A 22,626-nucleotide genomic window follows, 5' to 3' on the forward strand; every position below is an offset into this window, starting at 1 on the left:
TCCTGGTGTATAGGCAGGATATGAATAGGATAGCAGAGTACCCATGTGCTCAGATCATGTGCACAAGGGGGAGGTTACCTCCCACCCCATCTGATTTAAAAGCTGGAATGAGACTGGAAGAGCTTGTCTGGTGGGCCTTGGAGAGGAAAGGAGAGATGGAAAATGCAATTTCAGCTCTTTAAGGAAGTAGAGTTAAAAGGGAAAAGGCTATTCAGAGCTGAGAATTGCCACATGTTCCTTTTAAGTAGCAAGAGCATTTGACTTAAGAAAAAACAAAGGCTAACATGTTTATCATTAGAGATTATAAATCCAGATTTGATATGATTCAAGTTAAAATCTGTCCTGAAGGAATACAGAGAAGCATCTGAGAATGCTCTCCCTATCAGAATTAATCAGAAAAAGATATTGTTATTTGGCATTTAAGTGCTTGACACAAGGATGGCCATATGTGGGAAACAACATTAATCTGTGATGGTTACACAATGTTCAAATTTGGATTTTGTTATATATAGATTGGGGTTTTAAAAGGATATGATAGAAATTTGATAATTCGAAACTTATATTGGGTTATAAATAAGCAATGATAATGCTGATGCTTGCTATATAATGGTAGATCTAAGTTCTTTGCTTTGCTGGAATGGGATCTAGTACAGAGAATTAAAAAGTAATAACTTACGAACTATTTTGTCTTATGGTTAACTTGATTTAATAGTTAATAGCTCAATCATATTTGATATGACTCTATCTGAAAGGATACCAAGTCAATATTTATTTGCTATTAAAGATTTTATGGGAGTAGAATTTACATTGTCTCTCTTTTTCTTTTATAGCAAATTTCTGTAATCAAAAAGTTATATTAAATGATTTTCAAGTTATAGAGTGTGCCCACTTGGTGGTAAGGAGATGAATTACTGTACAAGGTGATGTGGAAATGCATTCACCTGAATAGGTAATGGCTTGTTTTAAGTTTTAAGTAAACTTAAATAGTTTAAATTTTTAAGTAAATCTATATGTTGTCATATTAGGAATTGCTTTCTTAAATTAATGATAATTGGTCAAAAAGCTGTAATGAATTCTGTGCAAGAGTTTCTTTGTTGTAGAATTCTTATTGAGAAAATGAGAATCCTTGAAAAAATACATATTCTTTTTATATGGGTGTGATTTTCAAGCCTGTTCTATCTAAGGATATATTAAGTATATCAAAAAGTTTATTTCCGCTATTAAGAAGGAGGTTTTAACTAAAATTGCTTTTGCTATAAATCAAGCACTTACAAAAGTATGTTTGTGAAAGGAAATTTTGTAAATGTGCAAAGGCCTTGGTTTTAGATCTTTTCTTGTAATTTTTGTCAATTAGGTTCAAGAGGGTTGTGATAAGTTGTAAACTGCTCTTAAGAGAGGAAAACATTTGTTGTATGAAGAAATGTTTTATAAAATCTTTTGTATGATTTTTGGAAGGCCTACCAAAATTTATATTTGTAAGCTAATGTGTTATATAAAGGTTTTATGGGGGTTGGAAAATAAAGGACAAGATAAAGGAGACCAGGAGTTTTATGACTCCAGCAAGCTCTGTGATATATTCAAGGCAACATCATGGCAGTCTCCTCTTTCACCTTCAAAGTCCAGTCATTATTACTGAAGGACTTCTTAAGATCTAATCTGAACTCAGAGCTGCTCAGAGCAAATGTTAATTCCTTCCTATTGTAGAAGGAAAGGAGGGGCACCATACCCACCCTGGGCCTCTGAACTTGGAAAAACTGCTTAGATGCAAGCCTTCTCTCTCTCTCTCTCTAACCCTTTCTCTCCCTGCAATTGGGGGTCATTCTTCTAGCACTTGGGAAGGCTTGGAGGTGCCTTTTGGACCTGACCTCTCAGATCCCATTACAGCAGACAGTTATAAGGCTGTCTTACACTTGTCCTGTCACTCCCAGCTTCTGGATCCAGCAATTGGAGGCCATGAACCTAGGAACACCTTCCAAAGTCCTGTCTGGAGTAAGTCCTGTCGTCTCAATTCTCGCATCACTAGGGAGTTGGAAAAACTGTGGGTGCTCCCTTGCCTCTGCACCCCAATGCTTCATGTCCCCAAGCCCATGCCTGCAGGATCGCCTTTCTCTCCTGGCTTCTGGCCACCAGATCCTTGCAGCTGGACTTAGCAGGACTTCCCTGAGAGTTGCCCCTAGGTTAGCAAAAGACTTGAATTTATGGATAATAATCTTTCCTTTTAAAGTGCTAAGATTATTGGGCCTTAGAAATTAAAATGTTAGCACTAGTGATTATGAATCCAATTTTGATTTGCTCATTCAGCTAAGGTATAGTCACTTGATTGGTAATTAATTGGTTCTGTTTCAAGTTTTAAATATATGCTTGTGGTATGGTTATATTTCTGAATTTTCTTATATTGTGTAATTTTGTATTACCTATGTTGTTAGAAAAACAATTTCTCTTATAATCCAGATGTTGTTAGATTTAAAATTGTGCTATCAGATTATGAGACTGTTAACTAAACCAAGAATTTTGGAACCATCTAGTCAAAAATTCTTATCAAGCCTGTATAGTCTTCTGTGTAGTAGAATTCCTACTGAGTAAAATTTTAAAGTCCTGGTGAACTTCTAGTGATAAGGCTAGTTCAATTGGGTATGTTCTTGCTTTAGGAAAAAAAACTGAACTTCTGCTCTTAGCTAAACACCTTTTGATACTTAGGAATTTGTGATTATTAAGAATTTTGGTATTATGGCACTTTGGGGATTTGTGATACTTAAAAGACATTTTGCACCAACTTGGTTTCCATATATCCCAATGTTTAAGGTCTCCAGCTAATTTACTCAATGAAAGTTTAGTCGTTATCCCTTTTAGTATTGGGATGAATTGTGAGCTTTTTTGGAAAGGGAAATATTTTTTACAAAGAAATATTTTGCAGAATCTTTTTTGTGTGATTCTAAAGACCTACTAAATTTTCATTTGCTAACTAATTTGTTTCGATAACTTGATACTGATAATAAATTATATCCAAATCTAATGTGAGTTTTCCAAGTTTCACTCCTAGGTTTGTTTTGTCCTTGGATCAGTCTTAAATAGTGCTTTCAAAGAAACAGAGTCATTGATTTGTGCTTCAGGTAGTCTAAGAAAGGGCATTAATTTGGTGAATGTTGGTTGGAAAGATTCAGTGCCCCTCTCTAAACTTTGAAGAGGTGAACATAAAAGTGAAAAGTTAGAATGTTAGCAGATTTTGGAGGTTTTTACCATTGATCACTAAGAAATTTGGAAACTCATTAAGGAGTTTTGGAACACCTCCTTACAACCCTGGTCACTCCCTTCCTTTGAGTGAAGAGGATATCTCATAATGACTACAACCTCTCATCCCAGATCAGATTAAGAAAAGAGAGTTTCACCCTTTCCCCCCCATGTGCAAATTCACCTTCTCCAACTGGAAGGACAAATGGAAAAAGAAAGGAGGGGGAAGGAGCAGCAGTTACAGCTTGGAAGTATCCAGGTTTAGCACATAATCACGGCCCTGGGAAGAGGGTGAAGGGGGATGAGTCAAGATAAAGAAGCCAGTCAATCGCTGTCTGCACTTGGTAAGAGAGCCCATCCTTCTGTCAATAATTTTTATATGATATGAAAATACAATTGATGTCATCTGAAGTTTATTGTTTGTGTTTACAACTAAAACAATTTAATTATCACTTAGGAAAATTATAAGTTTGCTGGTTATAGTTTTAATGATAAAACAGAAAGCTGGTACACTGTGTATATGTGTGAAAAGGAGCAGTCCTCAGGTTAGTCAAAAAGTATAGCCCCAGTAGCTTTAAGGAGCTTGTTTGAGCCATAGAGTTCCCAAAGAAAGAACTTGCTTTGGTGAGAATTTGGAAATGTGTAGAAATGATCTCTAGTGATTGACTTTTAGGACAAGTTTAGGATCTAAGATGAAAGTCCTGGCAATATTTTTGACTAGTGAAAGCTGTCATCTAATGCAAAGCCTCAGGGATCACTACTAATTGCATTCTACTGTTCAGAGAGGAATGTGACTGTTACAGGCAGGAGCTTGCCTCAGGGGACAATTGTGTCCTCAGCCTGGGATGAGATCCTTCTGGCTCAGTTTCCTCATTGTGTTCCTCTGAAAAGGAATGTTTACCCCCTTGAGTATTTCTGAATCTGGTTATAAGGTGGAGATGATATCTAATTAGGTCCTTGCTTTTCATCTTCATGGCATGTTTCCGTAATCAAAGGAGATAGTTTAAGATGTAAGCACAATACAAGTAGTGGAATCTTGCTGTTTTCAGTTAATTGGATAAATGAGCACATAGTCCAATCTTATGAAAGATAAAATCCCTGAAATAGGACATTCTTTCCGAATGTGATGGGAACAATTAGATAAATCAAAGGAAATCAAAGCATAAATGTGATGTTGAATCATTGTTCCATAGAGCAAGACTGGGATTTAAAATTAACTGTAATGTTTGGGACCCAAAAATAGTGACACGCTGGGTCTTGCTCAAACGAATTCAACCCAAGCCTTCTTTCAACCAAAGAAGGTCAAAGTTTGTTGAGGTTTCTCAACATTGGGTGGACTTTTAGGGAATCTGATCATTTGTAATGCTAAAACAAGATGTATCTTATCTACAGACGGACTGAGGAAGGAGTCTGGGGGTGGTCCCAGGTGGTCTAGGGGTTCCAGGGATGGTCTTGATGGGAGTGGCCAGTAGACTGGAGATTTGAATTGATAGAATCAAGAGTGGGAAATAGAACAGAGATTTGGGCATGGTAATAGGGGAAAACTTATGGACCTCAAGAGAGTCAGTTCAAGTGGGGAAATCCAAGGAGCTTTCAAAGTGAGGTTTTCCAGGGCCCTGTTAGGCAAATGAGACTAAAACTCTTTTGGGATAAGAGACAAAGGTCCCAACTTGGAATAAGGTCTTTACATGTTACAAACACCAACTGGGTAAATACAATTGGCTGAATTAATTACTGAGACTAAATCAGAGACATTTTCAGTTTGGGGAAAAGAATTTCAGTCTAAGTTTCTTAGAAGCAGGTAACTTCTGGTAATATTTTGCATTGATGGACAGAGAAGCTTGGGAGCAGATGTAATTATTAATATATCATATTAGTAATAATATATTACTTATTGTATTAATATATATAATAATTGTATTAATAATAATATATTAATTATTGTATTAGAGCAATAACTTATGATGATTGTTATTTAATCAGGAACTAGAGCATGTGTAGAAAGGCATGCAAGCTACTTAAGACTTGCTTCAAAGATGTTCCTTAACCAATGTGAAATCATAGTCATATCTGGAAGGGATTACTGGAGTTTGCTAGTTTAAGATTTTATGGGACTATTAACTGACTGTTCTTCTGAGTCTAACTCCAGGCATGGATAGCAAGAGAGACTGTCTGAGCCACTGACCCATGATGCTGGGGAACCTGTGAGATGCTGGTATGAACAGCAAAGGGGGTGATCTCATGGAAAGGTTGGGAGAATGGTTGTTCAGCCTGAGCTGAGAAAGGATTCTCCTGACTCAATTTCGCCACTGACACCTGGCAGACTTTAAGCTTGGCTGAATTCCAGTTGATAATCTATTCCTGTCTGAAGTTAACATGAAGTTAGGGAGATATTGTTTCCCTGAAATGTCTGTACTCTTAGTGGCAATTTTCTATAGTCAAAAGTTTTGTAAGCATAATATCAGATCCATTAAATAATAGACTGCTGGTAGGGAAACATCTGAGGTTAAGTCCAAAATTAAGCTATTAGGCTTAGGATTTTAGATCAACAACAAGTTAGGGCCCTATAATTCTTAGTAATAGTATGAAGGCAATCAGGTCAAGGGCTTGTGAGGTTAGCATACGTGGTTAATAGTATTTTTGTCCCAGTTGGTTAATGTTAAAAGAAAAATGGTTTGTGGTCTCTATTGTAAATGCTTTAAAAGAAGCAACCTGTGACCAGAAGTTGGAATTGTTTTACAATGTGATATGTACTGTGTTAAAAATGATTACTTATTGTATTTATGTATGTACTAGAGTCTGTTATTAATTCCTTAATGAAATCTCATCCTCCTGATGAGGGAAATGAATAGCTAATTAATGTAAAATGCAAAAACTGGATTCTAATGTGAATTTCTTAAGCATGACAATTGGCCAAAGTTCCAATTTTGATTTTGTAAGAGCGATAAAAGTATAAAGTTTGGGAAGATAAATTTTGTAGAAGAGTGGATATCTGGATTTCTGCAAGAAGATAAAGGGAAGAAGATGCAGAAATGCTGTGCTGAAGCGGTCTTGAACGAGCATCCAGACCAGAAAACTGCAACAGGTTATGTTCCTCCCCAGACTACTATATGAGATGGAACTTCTGAATGGACAACTCATTGATTTACCTTTTTCTTCTGAGTCTCTGTATCTATACTTATGAAAGGGGACTGTCTCCTTGTAATTTGTCAATGCATTGGTCAACTTTGCTTCCTCCCCATATTCAGATAAAGGGGACATAGATGAAGAGAAGAATTCATAGGGGAAAGCAAGTGAGGAGGCATTGATTGGATTTAGATGTGGAAACAAAAATTTTAATAAAGAGAAAAAGGGGGAGTGTGTGAGAAACAAGGAAGCTCTGCTTCCACTGAGCCATGACATAGGATGGTCAGGTAAAAGGTCACAAACTACTGTGCAGGCTTGATAAGTTGTGTGAAGGAAAGCCTATCAGAGAGGAGAACATGAACTCACATGGTCAGGGAATGGTGGCCTGGGAGATCCAAAGTTCAGAATACTATATGAAGCTTTCATTATTCTGAAGTTGTAGTATTGTAGTCTCTGGCAGCCATGTTGGAGACCACCCGCTCTTTCCAAGGGATGAATGTAGAAGGTCTTCTCTCCTCTGAACTCCATTTTTCATAAATTTTCCTTGATAACTTTTTGTGTGACAAGTACAGTTGTCACCAGCAGGACTCGGCACTTTGGTATTTTAGGGTCCTGAGCACCCCTCAACCTCAACAATGCCATAACATGCAAGTGAATTGGATTTGTGAGGAAAGGCTGTGCAAAGTCACCAGCCCTCACTTTCTCCTCTGGAGCCATCTGAGTCTAGTGGCCAGATATGGATCAGGATAACTGGAGATGGCCCAAGATACAGTTAGGGACCTTGGCCTTTTCAAGCTAAGGTCTTCAACAGTTCTCATTTTATCTGAGACAGAGCCCATTCAGTGATTAAGGCTTAAGGAGAAATGAGTCAAAGAAAGGTCTCTTTAAAAAAATTTAGATCTAGAAAGGGAAGATCCTCAGGGTCTCTACTCTGTGAATAGAAAAGGAATTGCCCACTAGGGACCAAACTTCCAGGTGGGTAAAATGGTTTCCTTCCTTCCTTCCTTCCTTCCTTCCTTCCTTCCTTCCTTCCTTCCTTCCTTCCTTCCTTTCTTTCTTTTTCTTTCTTTCTTTTTCTCTTTCTTTCTCTCTCTCTTTCTTTCCTTTCTTTTTCTCTCTTTTTTTTCTTTCTTCTCTCTCCATATCCCTATCCACATTCTCTATTACACCCTTATCTGACTGTGCTCTGCCCAAAGGGAATATAAATTTTAATCTCTGAAACTTTTTAACAAGACTTTACCCCAAGTCACTCCCAAATCAAGCCCTACTTGATCACAGTTTGGTCCCTGATTGGCTCAGAATGAATGTAAATAACAATTGTTTTTGCTTGACTGGTGCAACCCCTCCATTTTTCAGATGGAGAAATTGATGAAGGGAAGGGATTGGGGATTGACCAAGGTTTCAGTTTCCTTATCTGTAAAATGGAGAGGTTGAACCGGATGACCTCCCAAGTCCTTTCCAACTCTAATGTCTAGGTTTTCTAAGGTCATAAAGGTAACAAATAGTAGAGCAACATCTGCAACCCAGATTGCTTGATGTGAGATCAAAAGAAATAGAGGTGAAGAAGGAGAGTATTCCACGAATAAGAGAGAGCCAGTGCAAAGACTTGGAGGCAAGAGAAGGAGAGTTGTGAGGTGTAAGGAACAGGAAGAAGGCAAATGTGGCTGGACTACAGAGTACTTAATAAACAATAAAGTGTAATGAAATTAGGAAAGTAGGTTAGAGCCTAATAAGAAGAGTTTGTATTTGATCATACAGTTAATAGGGAGCCACTGGTTTATTGAATTACTAGTGACATGGTCAGACTTGTTTATTTTTTTAAAGGCAAAAAAGTGACTTGCCCAGAAATACAGTTAGCAAGTATATGAGGATGGATTTGAACTCACGAAGTTGAGTCTTCCTGATTATAAACCCATTGCTTTATCTATTGCACCACCTTGTCCCAGACTTGAACTTTAGCAAAATCACTTGGGCAGCTGTGTGAAGGGTAGATTCAAAAGGAGATGGACTTGAGGCAGGGAGACCAATTGGGAGATGACTGTCACAGTACAGGCTGTATGTGGTAAGGGCCTGAACATATGAGTGAAGAGGAGTGTAATGGTAATTTAAATGAGAAGATCTTTCCCATTGTTACATGAGTCACATGAGTCTAAGTCACATGGAATAGGAAGGGGTAGAGCTAGAGCAGAACTGAGAGGAAATTGATCAGAACTGTCAAAGCTAGGAAGAATGCAGGCAAGAAGGCAGCTAGCTAGTGTGAATGAAAGAGCTTGTTTATGATTTGTTTAATGGAGCAGGTTTGTGGGAAGCCTAGCAGGGGAATGGCTTGGGGATAGTATTCTCTGTATTGTTATTATGTATAGATTTTTGTTACTATGTTTTGTTACTATGGTGGATTTGGCTTTCTGGTATCTGAATGAATGTTTTGGTTCTGTCTTCCATCTGGAATCTGTTGTATTTCACAGTTCAGAACTGCACCAGGATATTCATGGACGCTGTAGGCACTCACATTGGCACTACAAAAAGGGATGCATATGAGAGAAACTTCGTGGAGGAGAGGCAGAAACAACAAAATTTGGTAACTGATTGGCTTTGTGGATATATGAGTGGGAGTGAGATATCAAGAATGACACTGAGGTTTTGAATCTGGGTATGGGGGGGGAGGGCAATGACTGTACCCTTGACAGGTGTGTGAAGGCACACAACTGCATGACTGGATCTACTACAAGTTTGTTTTCTAATATTCATTGGGCTTTCCTTGCTGCTCGGCATCCTACTCTTCCCTAACTAATCCTGTTTTTTTCCCTATGAGACTGTTCTAAATATTCTCTTCTCTCCTCAAACCATTCATAACAATCCCTGTCCCCTCCCTTTCAGCAGAGGACCATGAGTCCTATTTTAACAAGAAAATAGAGACCATCTGTCATGAATTTCCTCTTCGCTCTCCTCCCAAACCCTGACCTCTTTTCATATTTCCTACAATGGTAGAGGACACCATCATCCTTCCAGTTACTCTGACTCAAAACCTTGCCTGCACTCTTACTCACCCCACATATCCAATATCATTCCAAGTCTTGTCTTGTTTCTACCTTCACAAAATGTCTTTTTGTCTCATAAGGTTTTGTGAAAGAAAGAAGGAAGGAAGGAAGAAGGGAGAGAGGGAAGAAGGGAGGGAGGGAGGGAGGGGAAGGAGGAAGGAAGGAAGGAACCTTAAACCCAGTTTACCCTGAAGCTGAAACCCAATTTGCTCTGAAGCTCTTAGATTGGACAATGAGTCCTTGCCCAAGCTCCACTTAATGGCTGTATTTTGGGCTCTCTGGGTTTAGGGTCAACCCTACTGGAACAGTAACCCTACTGGAAAAGAAACCTTTGGAACAGTCTTCCCCCTCCCAGCTTGATTTTCTTCTTCTTTTTTTCTAATTAAAGGGGCCATTCCTTGACTCACTTCTTAAAGAGACCTATTCACTGAATGGGAATTACCTCACTTTAAGTGAGTATATGAAAATGCCTTAGCCTAAAAGGGCCAGGGTCTTCCATTGCATCCTGGGCCATCTCCAGTCATTCCGATGAATAACTGGCCACTGGACCCAGATAGGTCTGGAGAAGAAAGTGAGGTTGCTGACCTTGCACAGCCCTCCCTCACTCAAATCAAAGTCAACTGCAAGTTTTGTGATCCTTTCCCTGATGTCATGGTCCTCTTCAAAAACGAAGGATAATCACATACAGCCCCTTATCTTCATTCACAACATCACCTCTCTGGTGGTAAAAGTTCTCTAATCAGGTCACAGTCTGTTGGTTTTCTACTTCTTCATCTCCTTTTTCTTACCAAACTTTGCTTTATGTTCATATCAGGACCTCCAATTCCTTCTAGCATCTTAGTTCTCTCCCAAACTATCAACCCTGCACTAGCCACTCTTTCCTCTTTTCCCCATCTTGACTTCTTTGTGAACCAAATAAACTCTACACTGTCTTCTTCTCTTGAGTCTTTGACCCTCATATCATATTATCCATCATGACCTGCCAAGCTTCAGCCTTGGACGGCTTTCACCATGTACTGCTTTCACTCCTACATACATGGTACTAAATAGACATGGAAAAAATCTTGAAATTGTTCTAACTGGGTCCACTACAAATTTCTTGTACATAACCTCAACTGGGCTTTCACTGCTCCTGGGCAATCTTTCCACATTTCCCTAATTAACTTGCTATCTCACTTTCTACAGTGATTCTTCCCAACCTTTTCATCTTTCATGAAATCTCCCATGGTTCCCCTTTCCTGATTCTCTCAGGTGAGCATTTTGCTTCATATTTTACTGAAAAAAAAATTGAGGTTATTTGCTAATAGCTCCCTCTTCTCTCCTTCTTATCTCACCACCCAGAGCTTTCTGCCACCATCTCAGCCTTGATGCCTGTCTCATACCAAGAGATAATCCTTTTCCTTGGTAAGGCTAACCCCTTCAAATGCACAAGTGATCCTATTTCATGCTGTCTCCTCCAAGAGATTGCCCTCTCTATCATCTCCACTCTTTCTTTTATCTTCAATTTCTCCCTGACAGCTGCTTCCCTACTGCCTACAAAAATGTCCATAGCTTCCCCCTCCTCAAAAAATCCTCCCTTGATCTTTCCATCCCCGCTGAAACTGCTCTTTTCAAAGTTACCCATGATCCCTTAATTGCCAGATCCAATGGCCTTTTCTCAGTCCTCATAGCTATCAATTATATAGCACTTACTCTGTGTCAGGCCCTGTGCTAAGGCTTTTACAATTATTATTGTCTTTGGTCCTCACAAAAACCCTGGGAGGAATGTACTATGATTATCCCATTTTATAGATGATGAAACTGAGGCAAATAGAGGTTAAGTAACTTCTGAGGCAGGATTTGAACTCAGGTCTTCCTGATTCCAGACCATTCTGTTTTGACTCTTAATGCCCTTCACAAACTGGCCCCCTCCTAATTTACAATCTTCTTATACCTTATTCAAACTGCTTCCTCCCCCCCAACCCCCAGAATCCCCTTCCACCTTCCACCATGCACTGATTTCCTTATTATTCCCCTCACAGGACACTCCATCTCCAGACTCCAGGCATTTTCACTGGTTGTTCCTCATACTTGAAATGCTGTCCCTCCTCATCTCTTCCTCCTCATTTCCCTGGCTTCCTTCGAGCCTTTGCGCTAAGATCCCTGGTTCCTAATTCTATACCTCAGAAACAATTGACAGGATTCTCTCCCACACCCCACCTTCTCTCCTCCTTTGCTCCAACCTCTGTTGAGGTTCTGTGAAGTAAGAGTCCCCAGTATTGTGGCACCACTGTCCTTTAAGGAGAAAAGAATTTGTCCTAAAATTTTTTTACCAATCTTTCCCATATTTGGGGGGGTCTGTTTGTTGTCCTTCTTCCAATTTTATCCTTAAATGCTCTCAGAATGATCTGGATTAGCCTCTTGCCATGTTTCCTATAAACTTTTATACTGCTTCTGAACTTACATTTTAAACCTGTGTATCTTTGATGTCCGTAGCTCTCAACTTGGTAAGTCGATCAAATGTTTGTTGGCTGAGGCCATTTTCTAACTTCTTCTAGTGTCCTCATTGCTCATCTCTTCAAAGAGAATTTGGTGGCAACTTTCTTCTGTCTTCTGTTTTCACTTATAGCAAGAATGTCAACACTGATATGATTCAGTCCCTCCATAGTATATTATTCTATCACTGAATAAAGAACTCTTAGAATTAGATTTAGAATCTTGACAAATGTTAATGTTTATAGAAAGTCCAAAAATTGTGTGATTCTTAGGATCCGATGCCTTCTTTTCTCACTACTCCAGAAGTGGAAGGAGGATACATCAGACTGGAAGCAGTTTTGTATTTTTCTTCATTCCATGGGTTACTATAGCCAAAGAATTCATCAGCAAATGGCCAGACTAATTGTAATGGTCTGTTTCATACAAAAACAGACTGGTCATTGAAAAGCAGGCATAGTCTATTGTGGGAACCATAGTTAAAACATTTTTGACTGTTAAGGGGATGCCCATCAACTGAGAGAATGGCTGATTAAATTATGATATGTGATATCATGGAACAATATTGTGTCATAAGAGATGACGAATGGGATAGGTTCAGAGAAACCTGGGAAGACTTGTATGAACTGATGCAGAGTGAAGTGAGCAGATCCAGGAGAACAATCTGTACAGTCGCCACAATATTCTAAAGACAAACATCTTTGAAAGACTAAGAACTCTGATTACAGCAATTGTTAATCACAATTCCAGAGAACTTATGATGAAATGTGCTACCTTCATCTTGATAGAGGAATGATGACCTCAAGGTGAAGAATGAGACATATGCTTTTGGACATGAACAATGTGGGAATTTGTTTTACTTAACTGTGTATATCTGTTCCTTTTTTCCCCTTTTTAAATTGGGGAAGGTGACTGGGAGAGAAAATGAAGTGTTTATTAATTGAAAACCAAAATCATATAAGAAGGCAGGATGAAAAACAGACCCTTTCCACAATGGTAGGAACCTGTCAAAGCTTCTGCTTGGCTGGCATACAGCTTGAGAATCCAAGTCACCTGTATGACATGATAAGGCTTTAGAATAAGACTTTCTGGACTTACTTATCAGAAAAATAGCAATGATAATAATAACTTCCATTTCTATATATTTATGAAATATTATGTAATAATGCATCATATATTATTAGGGGCAGCTAGGTGGCACAGTGGATAGAATACTGGTTGTGGATTCAGGAAGACCTGAGGGTCTTCACACTAGCTGTGTGACCCTGGGCAAATCACTTTAACCCTGTTTGTCTCAATTTCCTCATCTAGAAATGAGCTGGAAAAGGAAATAGTAAACCACTGCAGTATCTTTGCCAAGAAAGTCACAAATGGGGTCACAAAGCATCAGATGTGACTGAAAATGACTGAATAACAACAAAATGCTATTATGATGGAAAGAATTCCTGATTGTGGAGTTTTGGGCATTAAGCAGGTCAATGGTGAGGGTTGGCATGAGGGAGTCAGGGAGGCTTTCCTCAGGAATATTTGGTACCCTGTTAGCAGTTCCTACTAGGAAGGCTGGTGGACGGTGGGTGTGCCAAAGCTTTCCCCATGTTTCCCTTCACATCTCAGTTTCTTCTCACCTCTAGAATTAGAGGGGGAAGTGAAACAGGGCTACTAGTAACTGGAAACATTCCCAATGCAGACTACCTACTAGCCAAACTGTAGATCCGGTCAAAGTCTGGAGGACGCTGCTTAGTCTTTTTCTCAGTTAACAATTCAGTAGATAACAGGGTTTTGCCTTTGGGGGCTGCCAGCTCAAGGGTCCGAGGTCTGACTTGGGCTAGCTGTGCTGTCTTAGACACCTGGAACTAGGGAAGCGAGATAAGGAGGAGGAAAGCAGGTATGTGATGGGGGGAAGGGGCCAGTATGTTACCATCTCTCCCTCCCCCTATCCTCCCCTCACTCCAACATACAGGTCTAGAACCATCCATATCAGTCAGGCAATAAACATTATGCACCTGCTGTATGCTGAGCACTGTGTTAAAGCATTTGGGATACAAAGGAAAGCAAAAGCCAGTACCCTTCCCCCAAGGAGCTCTCATCCTAACAGAGGAGACAACATATGAAGTACTATGTACAGACAAGGTAGTTACAGGATAAATTGGGGGTAATCTCACTAAAATTAAGAAGGTGGGTCTTTAGCTAAGATTTGAAGGAAACCCCGGAAGCCAGGAGGTAAGAGGGAGAGTGTTCCCATTTAGAATTAGGTCTTACCTAACTAGAATTGTTTAAGGAGGGGGCATGTCTACAGGTCCAGAGGTAGATTCAACAATTTCTTAGTGGCTCATCTGAACTTGAGGATCCCGGGGATAAACTTATCCTGGTTTTACCATGCCCTCCCTGTGCTACCTTAAATGAGTCACTTAAACTCCAGGCCCCCACCTGTTACTTTTGGATAGCTCTAACCATTGGGACATTTTTTTTCTTGACCTCCTCCCATCTTAAATCCATCGCTTTCCAAAATGCCTCCCATTGTTCCTGGATCTAGGACCAAGCAGAATAAGTCTTCAGTGAGCTTTTGAATCTCCTTTTCCATTTGGCTAATTCTGCTTTTGAAAGCATTCTTCTCCTCATTGGCTTTTTGAATCTCTTTTGCCAATTGAGTTAGCCTATTTTTCAAAGTGTTATTTTCTTCAGCATTTTTTTGGGTCTCCTTTAGCAGGGTGTTTACTTGTTTTTCATGCTTTGCTTGCATGTCACTCATTTCTCTTCCCAGTTTTTCCTTCACCTTTCTAACTTGATTTTCAAAATCCTTTTTGAGCTCTTCCATGGCCTGAGCCCATTGAGTGGGCTGGGATACTGAAGCCTTGACTTCTGCGTTTTTCCCTGATGGTAAGCATTGTTCTTCCTCATCAGAAAGGAAGGGAGGAAATGCCTGTTCACCAAGAAAGTAACCTTCTATAGTCTTATTTTTTTTCCCTTTTCTGGGCATTTTCCCAGCCAGTGACTTGACTTCTGAGTGTCCTCTCCACCCCCACCTCACCTCCAGATCTGCCCAGCCAGCACTTGGGGTCTGAGATTCAAATGCTGCTCCCCAGCCTCAGGGCTTTGGGCAGAGGCAGGGCTGCTGTTCAGTGTGAGATTAAGTTCAGGTGCTCAAGTCAGGGCAGGGCTGCCTCACGGGCTCCGTTCCCTCAGGGAGTTTATGCAGAGACCTTCAACAATGGATCCGGGCTCCTGCCTGCTTGGGGAGCCCTGGTCTGCTCCCGCCTCCGCTGCTGCCTCCCGAGGGAGCCTGAGTTACGGGGGCACCCCACTCCCCTCTCGACCCTCCAAAGAGACCCTCTCACCGACCCTTGTCACCTCTGGGTGGAGGGACCCGCATGGCTGCTGGAGATTCTGTCCCTGAAGCCTGGTTGGATCTGCTCCTTTCAGCGCTGCGCCACTGAGGCAGGGTTGGGCTCTGCTCCGGGTCCAGGGTGCGAGGGACCTTTTGCGAGAGGTTTTCAGGCTCTCTGGAGCAGAAATCTCGTCCGCTCCCTTCTATGGCTTCTGCTGCTCCAGAATTCGTCCGTGGTTCTTTTTGTTACAGGTATTTTATGGGCAGTGGGTTAGGAGGTAGCATATGTGCGTCTTTCTACTCCGCCATCTTGGCTCCACCCCCCAAGCAGAGTAAGTCTTAAAAAAAAAGCCCAAAATCAAAAGGAGGAATATTTTCCATGTGATAGCCCTTCAAATACTTGAAGAGAGCTAATATGCAGCTCCTAAGTCTTCTGTTTTCCAGGCTAACCTTTCTCAGTTCTTTCATCATGGAACATGATCTAGAGATCCTGCATGACCACATTGGAAGCTATCCAGCTTGTCAGTGTTCTAGCTAAAATGTTGGGCCAGAATGGGACAGACTATATCAGATGTTATGACTAGGGGCCGAGTAAAGGAAGACAGTGACCTTCTGGTTTTTGGAGATTAGCTTTCTTGGCTGCCATATTATAGTGTTGAATTATGCTTTTGCGCCCTGGGTCTTTTGTCAGGAAAGGTAAGTTAAGTCAACAAGCATTTAATAAAATGTTCTAGTCACTGTATGTACTAATACAGTACCCTGTATTCCTTCCCCCCTAAAAAAACCCTACCCTAGTCCTTTCTCTCAATAATTCCTGTCTACCCATGCTTCCCCCTTCCCTATGTGATCACATGAAGTTCATTGTTCTTTAATTCGAGTGTATGACTTTATATTTGTGTCTTAAATTTCACGTTATTGGATTCAATGCAATATATTTTTTCTTATCCAGAGCTATTTATATCCTGAATTCTGCTGCCTGAGGAAAGTTGGGTTGGATGATCTCTAAAGTTCCTTTCAACTCTAATAATAGCTAACGTTTATATAGCACTTAGTGTATGTCAGGCACTGCACTAAGCATTTTAGAGTTATTGCTTCATTTGTTCCTCATAACAACTGGGAAGTAGGTGCTGGTATTATCCCCAATTTACAGCTGAGTAAATTGAAGCAAACCAAGGTTAAGTGACTTGCCCAGAGTCATACAGTCAGTAAATGCCTAAAGCCAAATTTGAACTCAGGTCTTCCTGAATCCAAACCCAGCACTCTGTCCACTGTAGCACCACCTAGGTGCTCTAGATCTCTGTTTATGATCTTGGAGATTGGCTTGATGTTATCTGCAAATTTGATAAGCATGGTGTCCATGCTTTCATTCAATCAGTGATGAAAATGTTAACAGAGGACCAAAAAGCGGCTCCTGAGGCATTCATCTGACTCCTTCTGAGAAGCCTTTGAACCATTAGCAGCAGCAGGGGGCCCCGACGTTGAGTCATTCTGCAGGTCTCTAAGTGTACTCTCCACATGTCCCCATCTTTCCCCCTACATGTGTGTGTGTGCGTGTGTGCGTATATATGTATATATGACATGAGACTTTTAAAAATACTTTTGTAAAATATATTGATAGTATTCCCATGATCTACAAGTCTAAACTAATCTTGATGGAATTTTCTTGGATTTGGGTGCATGACAGTTTCCTTTTCTTTTATTGTGGTTCAGTCATATACAACTCTTCATGACCCCATTTGGGGTATTCTTGGCAGAGATATTGGAGTGGTTTGCCATTTCCTTGTCCAGCTCATTTTACAGATGAGGAAACTGAGGCAAACAGGGTTAAGTGTCTTGCCTAAGGTCACATGGTTAGTAATGCCTGAAGCCAAATTTGAACTCAGGAAGATGAGTCTTCCTGATTCCAGACTCAGTGCTCTGTGCACTATGGCACCACCTTTCTGCCCCTTTTCTAACTGTTCACTAATCACACATATGCGCATATAAAACCACATATAATTATATGTAATACACACATATGTATGTATATGTGTATACATATGTGCGTGTACACACATGCACATACACACGTGCGCACACGTAGATACATACATACATATACACACACATCATGCTGCTATATACAGAAGGAGATTCTGTTTCAGTAGAGTCTGCATGGAGGCTGAGTCCTTGTGAAAACTTTGTAAAGGACATTCTTCTTTGAGAAACTACCCATGTGGTCCCTGACTCTTTGGCACTAACTCCAGATTCATAACAGACTTTGAAAGTTTCAGGGATGTAGGGGAAGCTGCTTCCTCAATGAGCCTTTCATTTCCACCTTTCTTTCCTAAAGACCTGGGGAATTTCCCCTGTGCTGGACCTCTCTTGGTCAAGATGTGATTTCATCTCACTCCATCTAATCAGCTTATTCATTCTTAGATATTTTCTGATACTTTCCATTTGTACAATTTCAGCTTCTGTTTGCTATTTGCTTGGAGAAGAGGCTTTACTTCCTATTCATTATTTGGGACAGTCTTTTATCTAAGTAGCCTTTTGGTGGGAAGGGTTAAGCTCTAGGCATAAGCTTGTTATAGCCCTCCCACTTTAAGGACAACTGTTAGGGAAACAACTTTTTGATTTGCACTACTGTACCTTCAGACCAACAATGTTTAGAGAGGACAGTTAAATGTGTCTGGTCTGGTACCTCCTTGGAGGCTAAATGAAAGAGCACCCAGCCTGTTGGTACCCTAGGAGTTTGACTGCCCTTCCATGCTGGCTCTCCTCCTTTCTTTAGGGGTGGTTCAGAATTCAGGTGCTACATCCCATAAGCCACATTTTGATAGCCCATGGGGACATCCATATCTTCAATGAAAACACACTTTAGAGCTACATTCTCAAATTTCACCAAGAACTGAAGCCTAGCTCACTGATAAATTGTCTATAGACTATTCTCTTCCTTCATTTTTTTTAAATCAAGATGTGAATCATCTTCAGTTCTGTACAGACACCTCTCTTCTTTTCTTCCTCTGAGTGTAATTGGAAGAGCTCTTTCCCGACAGCACTTTCAAACCCACATCATCACTGCTTGAAGGTGAAGCAGCTGCTTCCTCCCTCGAGGGTCCAGTTCTCCCTTTTTCTGAAAGAGTTTCTTATCTGCTTTTTGGACATAAGTGTAAAGCGGTCCTCTTTTCTTTTCTCCCTCTCATTTTCATGGCCCAACAACATCTTGTTGGCTGTCAGAGCAAAGTTGCTCATATGTGGTGTTAAAACTGCCCTAAGAATTTTGGCGCTCTCTCTCTCTCTCTCTCTCTCTCTCTCTCTCTCTCTCTCCCCCCCCCCCCTCTCTCTCCATCTCTGTGTCTCTTTATCTGTCTCTCTGTCTTTCTGTGTGTCTCTCTGTCTCTGTCTCTCTCCTCCCTTCTCTCTTTCTGTCTCTGTTTCTCTCCTCCCTTCTCTCTCTTTCTCTTTTTCCTCTTCTCATTCTTTCCTCTCTTCTCTTTTTCTCTTTCTCCCTTCTTTCCCTCTCTCATTTCTCTCTTTCCTTCTCTATCTCTTTCTTCCCCTCTCTCTCCCCCTCCTCTCTTTCAATATATGTGTTTATGTATATTTATATGTATATACATAATCTATACATACATACACAAATATACATATATACATATTTAAAAGAAAGAAAACTTTATTCTCTCTCATAATTTAGGAAGTATAGAGGCATTTCCCTGCCTCCTTTACCATCTCTTCAGGTAGGGACATTGCCCTAAATTTTGAATATGGATACCAACCCCTTGGCTGTATCTGAAAGGCAAACATTTCACCCTCTACACAGATCTCTGCTCTCCATGCCTGCTGGAAGCAAGATTGTCTGCCCTTCATTATTCTTAGGAGTATCTCCCCTAGAGAACTCTTCACTCAGTTATGACCTTCCCCCTCAGGACTCACATAGCATGTTGTATTTCTCTAACAAACTTATGAAACATTCTATATTATAATCAGTTCTCTGTATTTGTGTCTTATTCTCCTAGTAAACTGGGAGCTCCATGAGGGAAGGGTCTATGATTCATTTAAATTTTGTACCTACTCTCCCTAGCCATCAGGGGCCAAGTACATAATGTTTATTTGTTGACTTAAAAATGAGACTCTGCCATCATTCAATAGAACTCAAGGAATAGAACTCAAGGGGTACTAGCTTACAAAAAAACGAAACCAAACCCAGAAGCTTCTAATATCCTCTAGCATCCTCCCTCCAACCAACAAGGAGAACAGTATTTTGGTCTGATGATTGGGAATGGAAGAAGGTGGCAATGACCCCAGAAAGACCTAGTACGTAGGGAGGAGACACATACCTCGGAAGGCTCAACGACCCAGAGGTTGTTCCGAATCTTTGGAAATGCAAGCACCTTCAGACGAGGTGAAGCCTTGGCCTCCAATGATGCCCGTGAAATGGGCCAAATAGGAGTAGACCTGAGATAAGGAGGGTCAGCCCCCAGGGAACATCACAATAGAGAGCCCTCCTGCTCTTGGTGGCCCTTTTCACCAGGGGACAAAGCCTGTGTGAGATCTGCCTCCCCTCCCTCCTCCCCAGCATGGTCAGCTTTCCATTCTCAGCTTGCTGCATGGACCAAGTATTCATCCTGAAGGTGTGTCAGGGCTATAGTATAGTGCTGGAAGGGGGCATCAGGGCTGAGACTGGTACATCCATCCTCCCACATCCAAGTGGAAATAACTATCTAAATTTGGGTCATGATGAAGTTGCCCCTTTTCTGGTGCCATGGTCTTATGGGGTAAGCAGGAGGTGATAGGCTTTGGTTGGCCAGGGTCATTTCCAAAAGGTTTTACCAAAAGAGTTCCAAGAAGAAGCACTGGGAACTCCAGTTTCTTCCTCCCCCTCTGATATATTGACCGGACCCCTAAGGAAAGTCTGAGTCCAGTCATCCTCATTTGATCACAGGTAGGAAGAGGTTCTGCCCTGTTAGACTGAGTCTACCAACAATCACAGACTTCCCTGACCAAGACTTAGATCCCAGTTAGAATCACACTACATGGAAGGTCAGGGCTGGGAGGGCCCTTGGAACCCAGAATGTCAGAGCTGTGAAACCCATGAGACTCCTTATCTATAAAATAAGGGGGTTGTACTAGATATCCCATAAGATTCTATGAGTCTAGTCTACAGTACTGAGAATTGTAGGGCTTGGGAGGGACCTCGGAAACCACCTAGCCCAAGACTTTCATTACCCGCTTCAGATTTTTTTCCAGCTTCACCTAGGAGTCCAGAGGAAATCAGAAGAATCAATGATGGGGGGCTGAGGGCAGGGGTGGGTGGTCCACCTCTATCTTCTCTCATCAATACTGCCCCCCTGACAACCCTCTTACCTGCTTTCATTGTAGTAGGTTGAATAGAACCGTTTGGGTCTAGAGAGCTCTTCTAGTCTTGGTGTCACAACTACAATTGAATTTTTAAAAAAACAGCCCAGGAATTACTCCTACATCCATCTGACAAGTAGGAAGTGACAGCTCCTGAGTGGCCCCTTGCCTTGCACAATAGACACCTTCCTGAAAAAGCTGTATTCAAGTCAAATCCAAAACATAGGCAAGAAATATGGAACCTCAGAACTGGGAGGGACCTCCAAACAGAGAGTGCAGAATGTCAGAACTTAGACCCTGCCATAGAATGGTAGAGCAAGGAGGGATCCTAGAACAGAATGCCACAGCTCACATTGCCCTTAGAACATGTAATATTGAAACTAGGTAGGCCCTTAAAACAGACTATTAGGTCTGAGAGGGACTTTAGAACATGGAGCACAAGATGTCAGAACATGGACAGACATTAGAACATAGGGAAGAGTCAGAAGGAATCTTGGACACAGATCATCAAGGCCAACTGCCTCATTTTACATGTGGGGAAACTGAGGTACTTAACAGGGAATTGGGCATGCAGCCCATGAGTGGCAGCATTAAGATATTACACCCCCTGCCCCCAATCTGTTTACGGGCATACACTTACTTACATAACAGTTGAGCAGTTACCAGGCTTTCCCTGGATCTACATGGCTGCCCAGTGGGCAGGGGTAGGAAAAGAGAGAGCAAATATATAGATGGAGGGAGAGAGACTTTCCTAGGGAAAATGGGAAAGGAAGCTGGGCATAGAATGTAGGTTTGACTTACTAGGAAAAGTCACACTGAGCGTAGTATTTGGTTGTATCTTATCTGCCCAGTATACCGAAGGCCTGAAAAGAAACCAAGGAATTTCATGGGTTTATAAGATCTATAGCTGAAAACAAACTCAGATATCATCTAGCCCATTCCCTCCCATTTTACATATGAGGAAACTGAGGCCCAGATGTCTCAGTTGTCCCCAGTGGTTCCTTTCTCCTTCCCAGCAACATATCCACCTATACCATTCTTTCACCCATCCACCCACTCAGATGAATGAAACTAGGGGCTAACCTCTTCCCTGAACTTACCCTCTACATCAACCTGAACTCTGAGGTGGCCTGTCTATGCTGTCACCAGCCAGGGACCCTTCCATTCTTTCTTGATTCATCAACCTCTCAGCCTCACTACTTAAATTCCTCTCTCAGTAGCAAAGAATCCCAAAGAATTTGAAGACAGTCTTATTCCATCTCCGCATTTTATAGATGGGACCACTGTAAAGGGACATGGTGATTGCATGGTGATTAAGACACAAGCCTGGGTTCTCTTACTCAAATTCTAGGGCATTCTGTACTATAGCAGGTGCTTTGCCTTCCTTTCTGTCTTCTAGAAACTTATCCATTCCATCCCACACTCCTCTCCTTCCTATTGCTCCTTTCCTCTATTCCAAGGGGCAAAGGCCTCTTTCACTCTCTATGGCTCCACCTTCACCTGACTCTGGTCTAAGTGTTGTGCAGGGATTTGGGATGGGATGAAGGGTCAGAATGGGAGAAAGCCAGGCTGGCATGTGGTTCTGAGTATTGGGCCAGGAACCCAGAGGGTTAGGAGGGGACAGAAGGCCCTTGGGGGCAGAGATTAGTGAAGACCCTGAGTTCCTCTTTCCATTTAGAGTCACTGAATGTCAGATATGGAAGGAACCTTAGGAAATAGAACATAGGATGTCAGAGTTAGAAGGGGCCCCCAAAACCATTCCACACAATGTCCCCTTTCCCATTTTACAGATAGGGAAAATCGAAGAAAGTAACTATAGGTTGGGATCTTTCCCTCCTTCTCTCTGTTCCCCAGTGATACTCCTGGTCAAGTCCACACCTGTCTACTATGATCTGATGGTTGATCTTCGGCTTGGCCAGCTCATTGATTCTGCCTTTCCTGTAGCGCCCAGAGCCATGGCGATGACTCTTTTTCCATGACCGAAGTTCAGTGACGATGACATCTGGTATTTCATCATCTTGTGTAGAGGGATTTGAGATGATCTCCCTTGGAAAGAAGTTGGTGTTAGTGTTGAGAGCAGGAGAAGGCCATAGAAGG

At 41.3% G+C, this 22,626-nt stretch overlaps 1 protein-coding gene across 1 annotated transcript in view; it reads right to left on the reverse strand.

Moving 5' to 3' along the window:
- Positions 1-22,626, reverse strand: part of SPMAP2 (sperm microtubule associated protein 2) — a 34,723-nt gene that overhangs the window by 2,816 nt on the left and 9,281 nt on the right. The window contains exons 2-6 of the mRNA XM_072601715.1: positions 22,408-22,575; positions 21,331-21,392; positions 20,539-20,608; positions 19,512-19,629; positions 13,561-13,717 (exon numbers count right to left, since the gene is read on the reverse strand). Of these exons, the coding sequence (XP_072457816.1) occupies positions 13,561-13,717; positions 19,512-19,629; positions 20,539-20,608; positions 21,331-21,392; positions 22,408-22,575 (575 nt within the window). The remainder of the gene's footprint in view (positions 1-13,560; positions 13,718-19,511; positions 19,630-20,538; positions 20,609-21,330; positions 21,393-22,407; positions 22,576-22,626) is intronic.

Source organism: Notamacropus eugenii, chromosome 4 (genome assembly GCF_028372415.1).
Source record: "Notamacropus eugenii isolate mMacEug1 chromosome 4, mMacEug1.pri_v2, whole genome shotgun sequence".
NCBI classification, from domain to species: Eukaryota; Metazoa; Chordata; class Mammalia; order Diprotodontia; family Macropodidae; genus Notamacropus; species Notamacropus eugenii.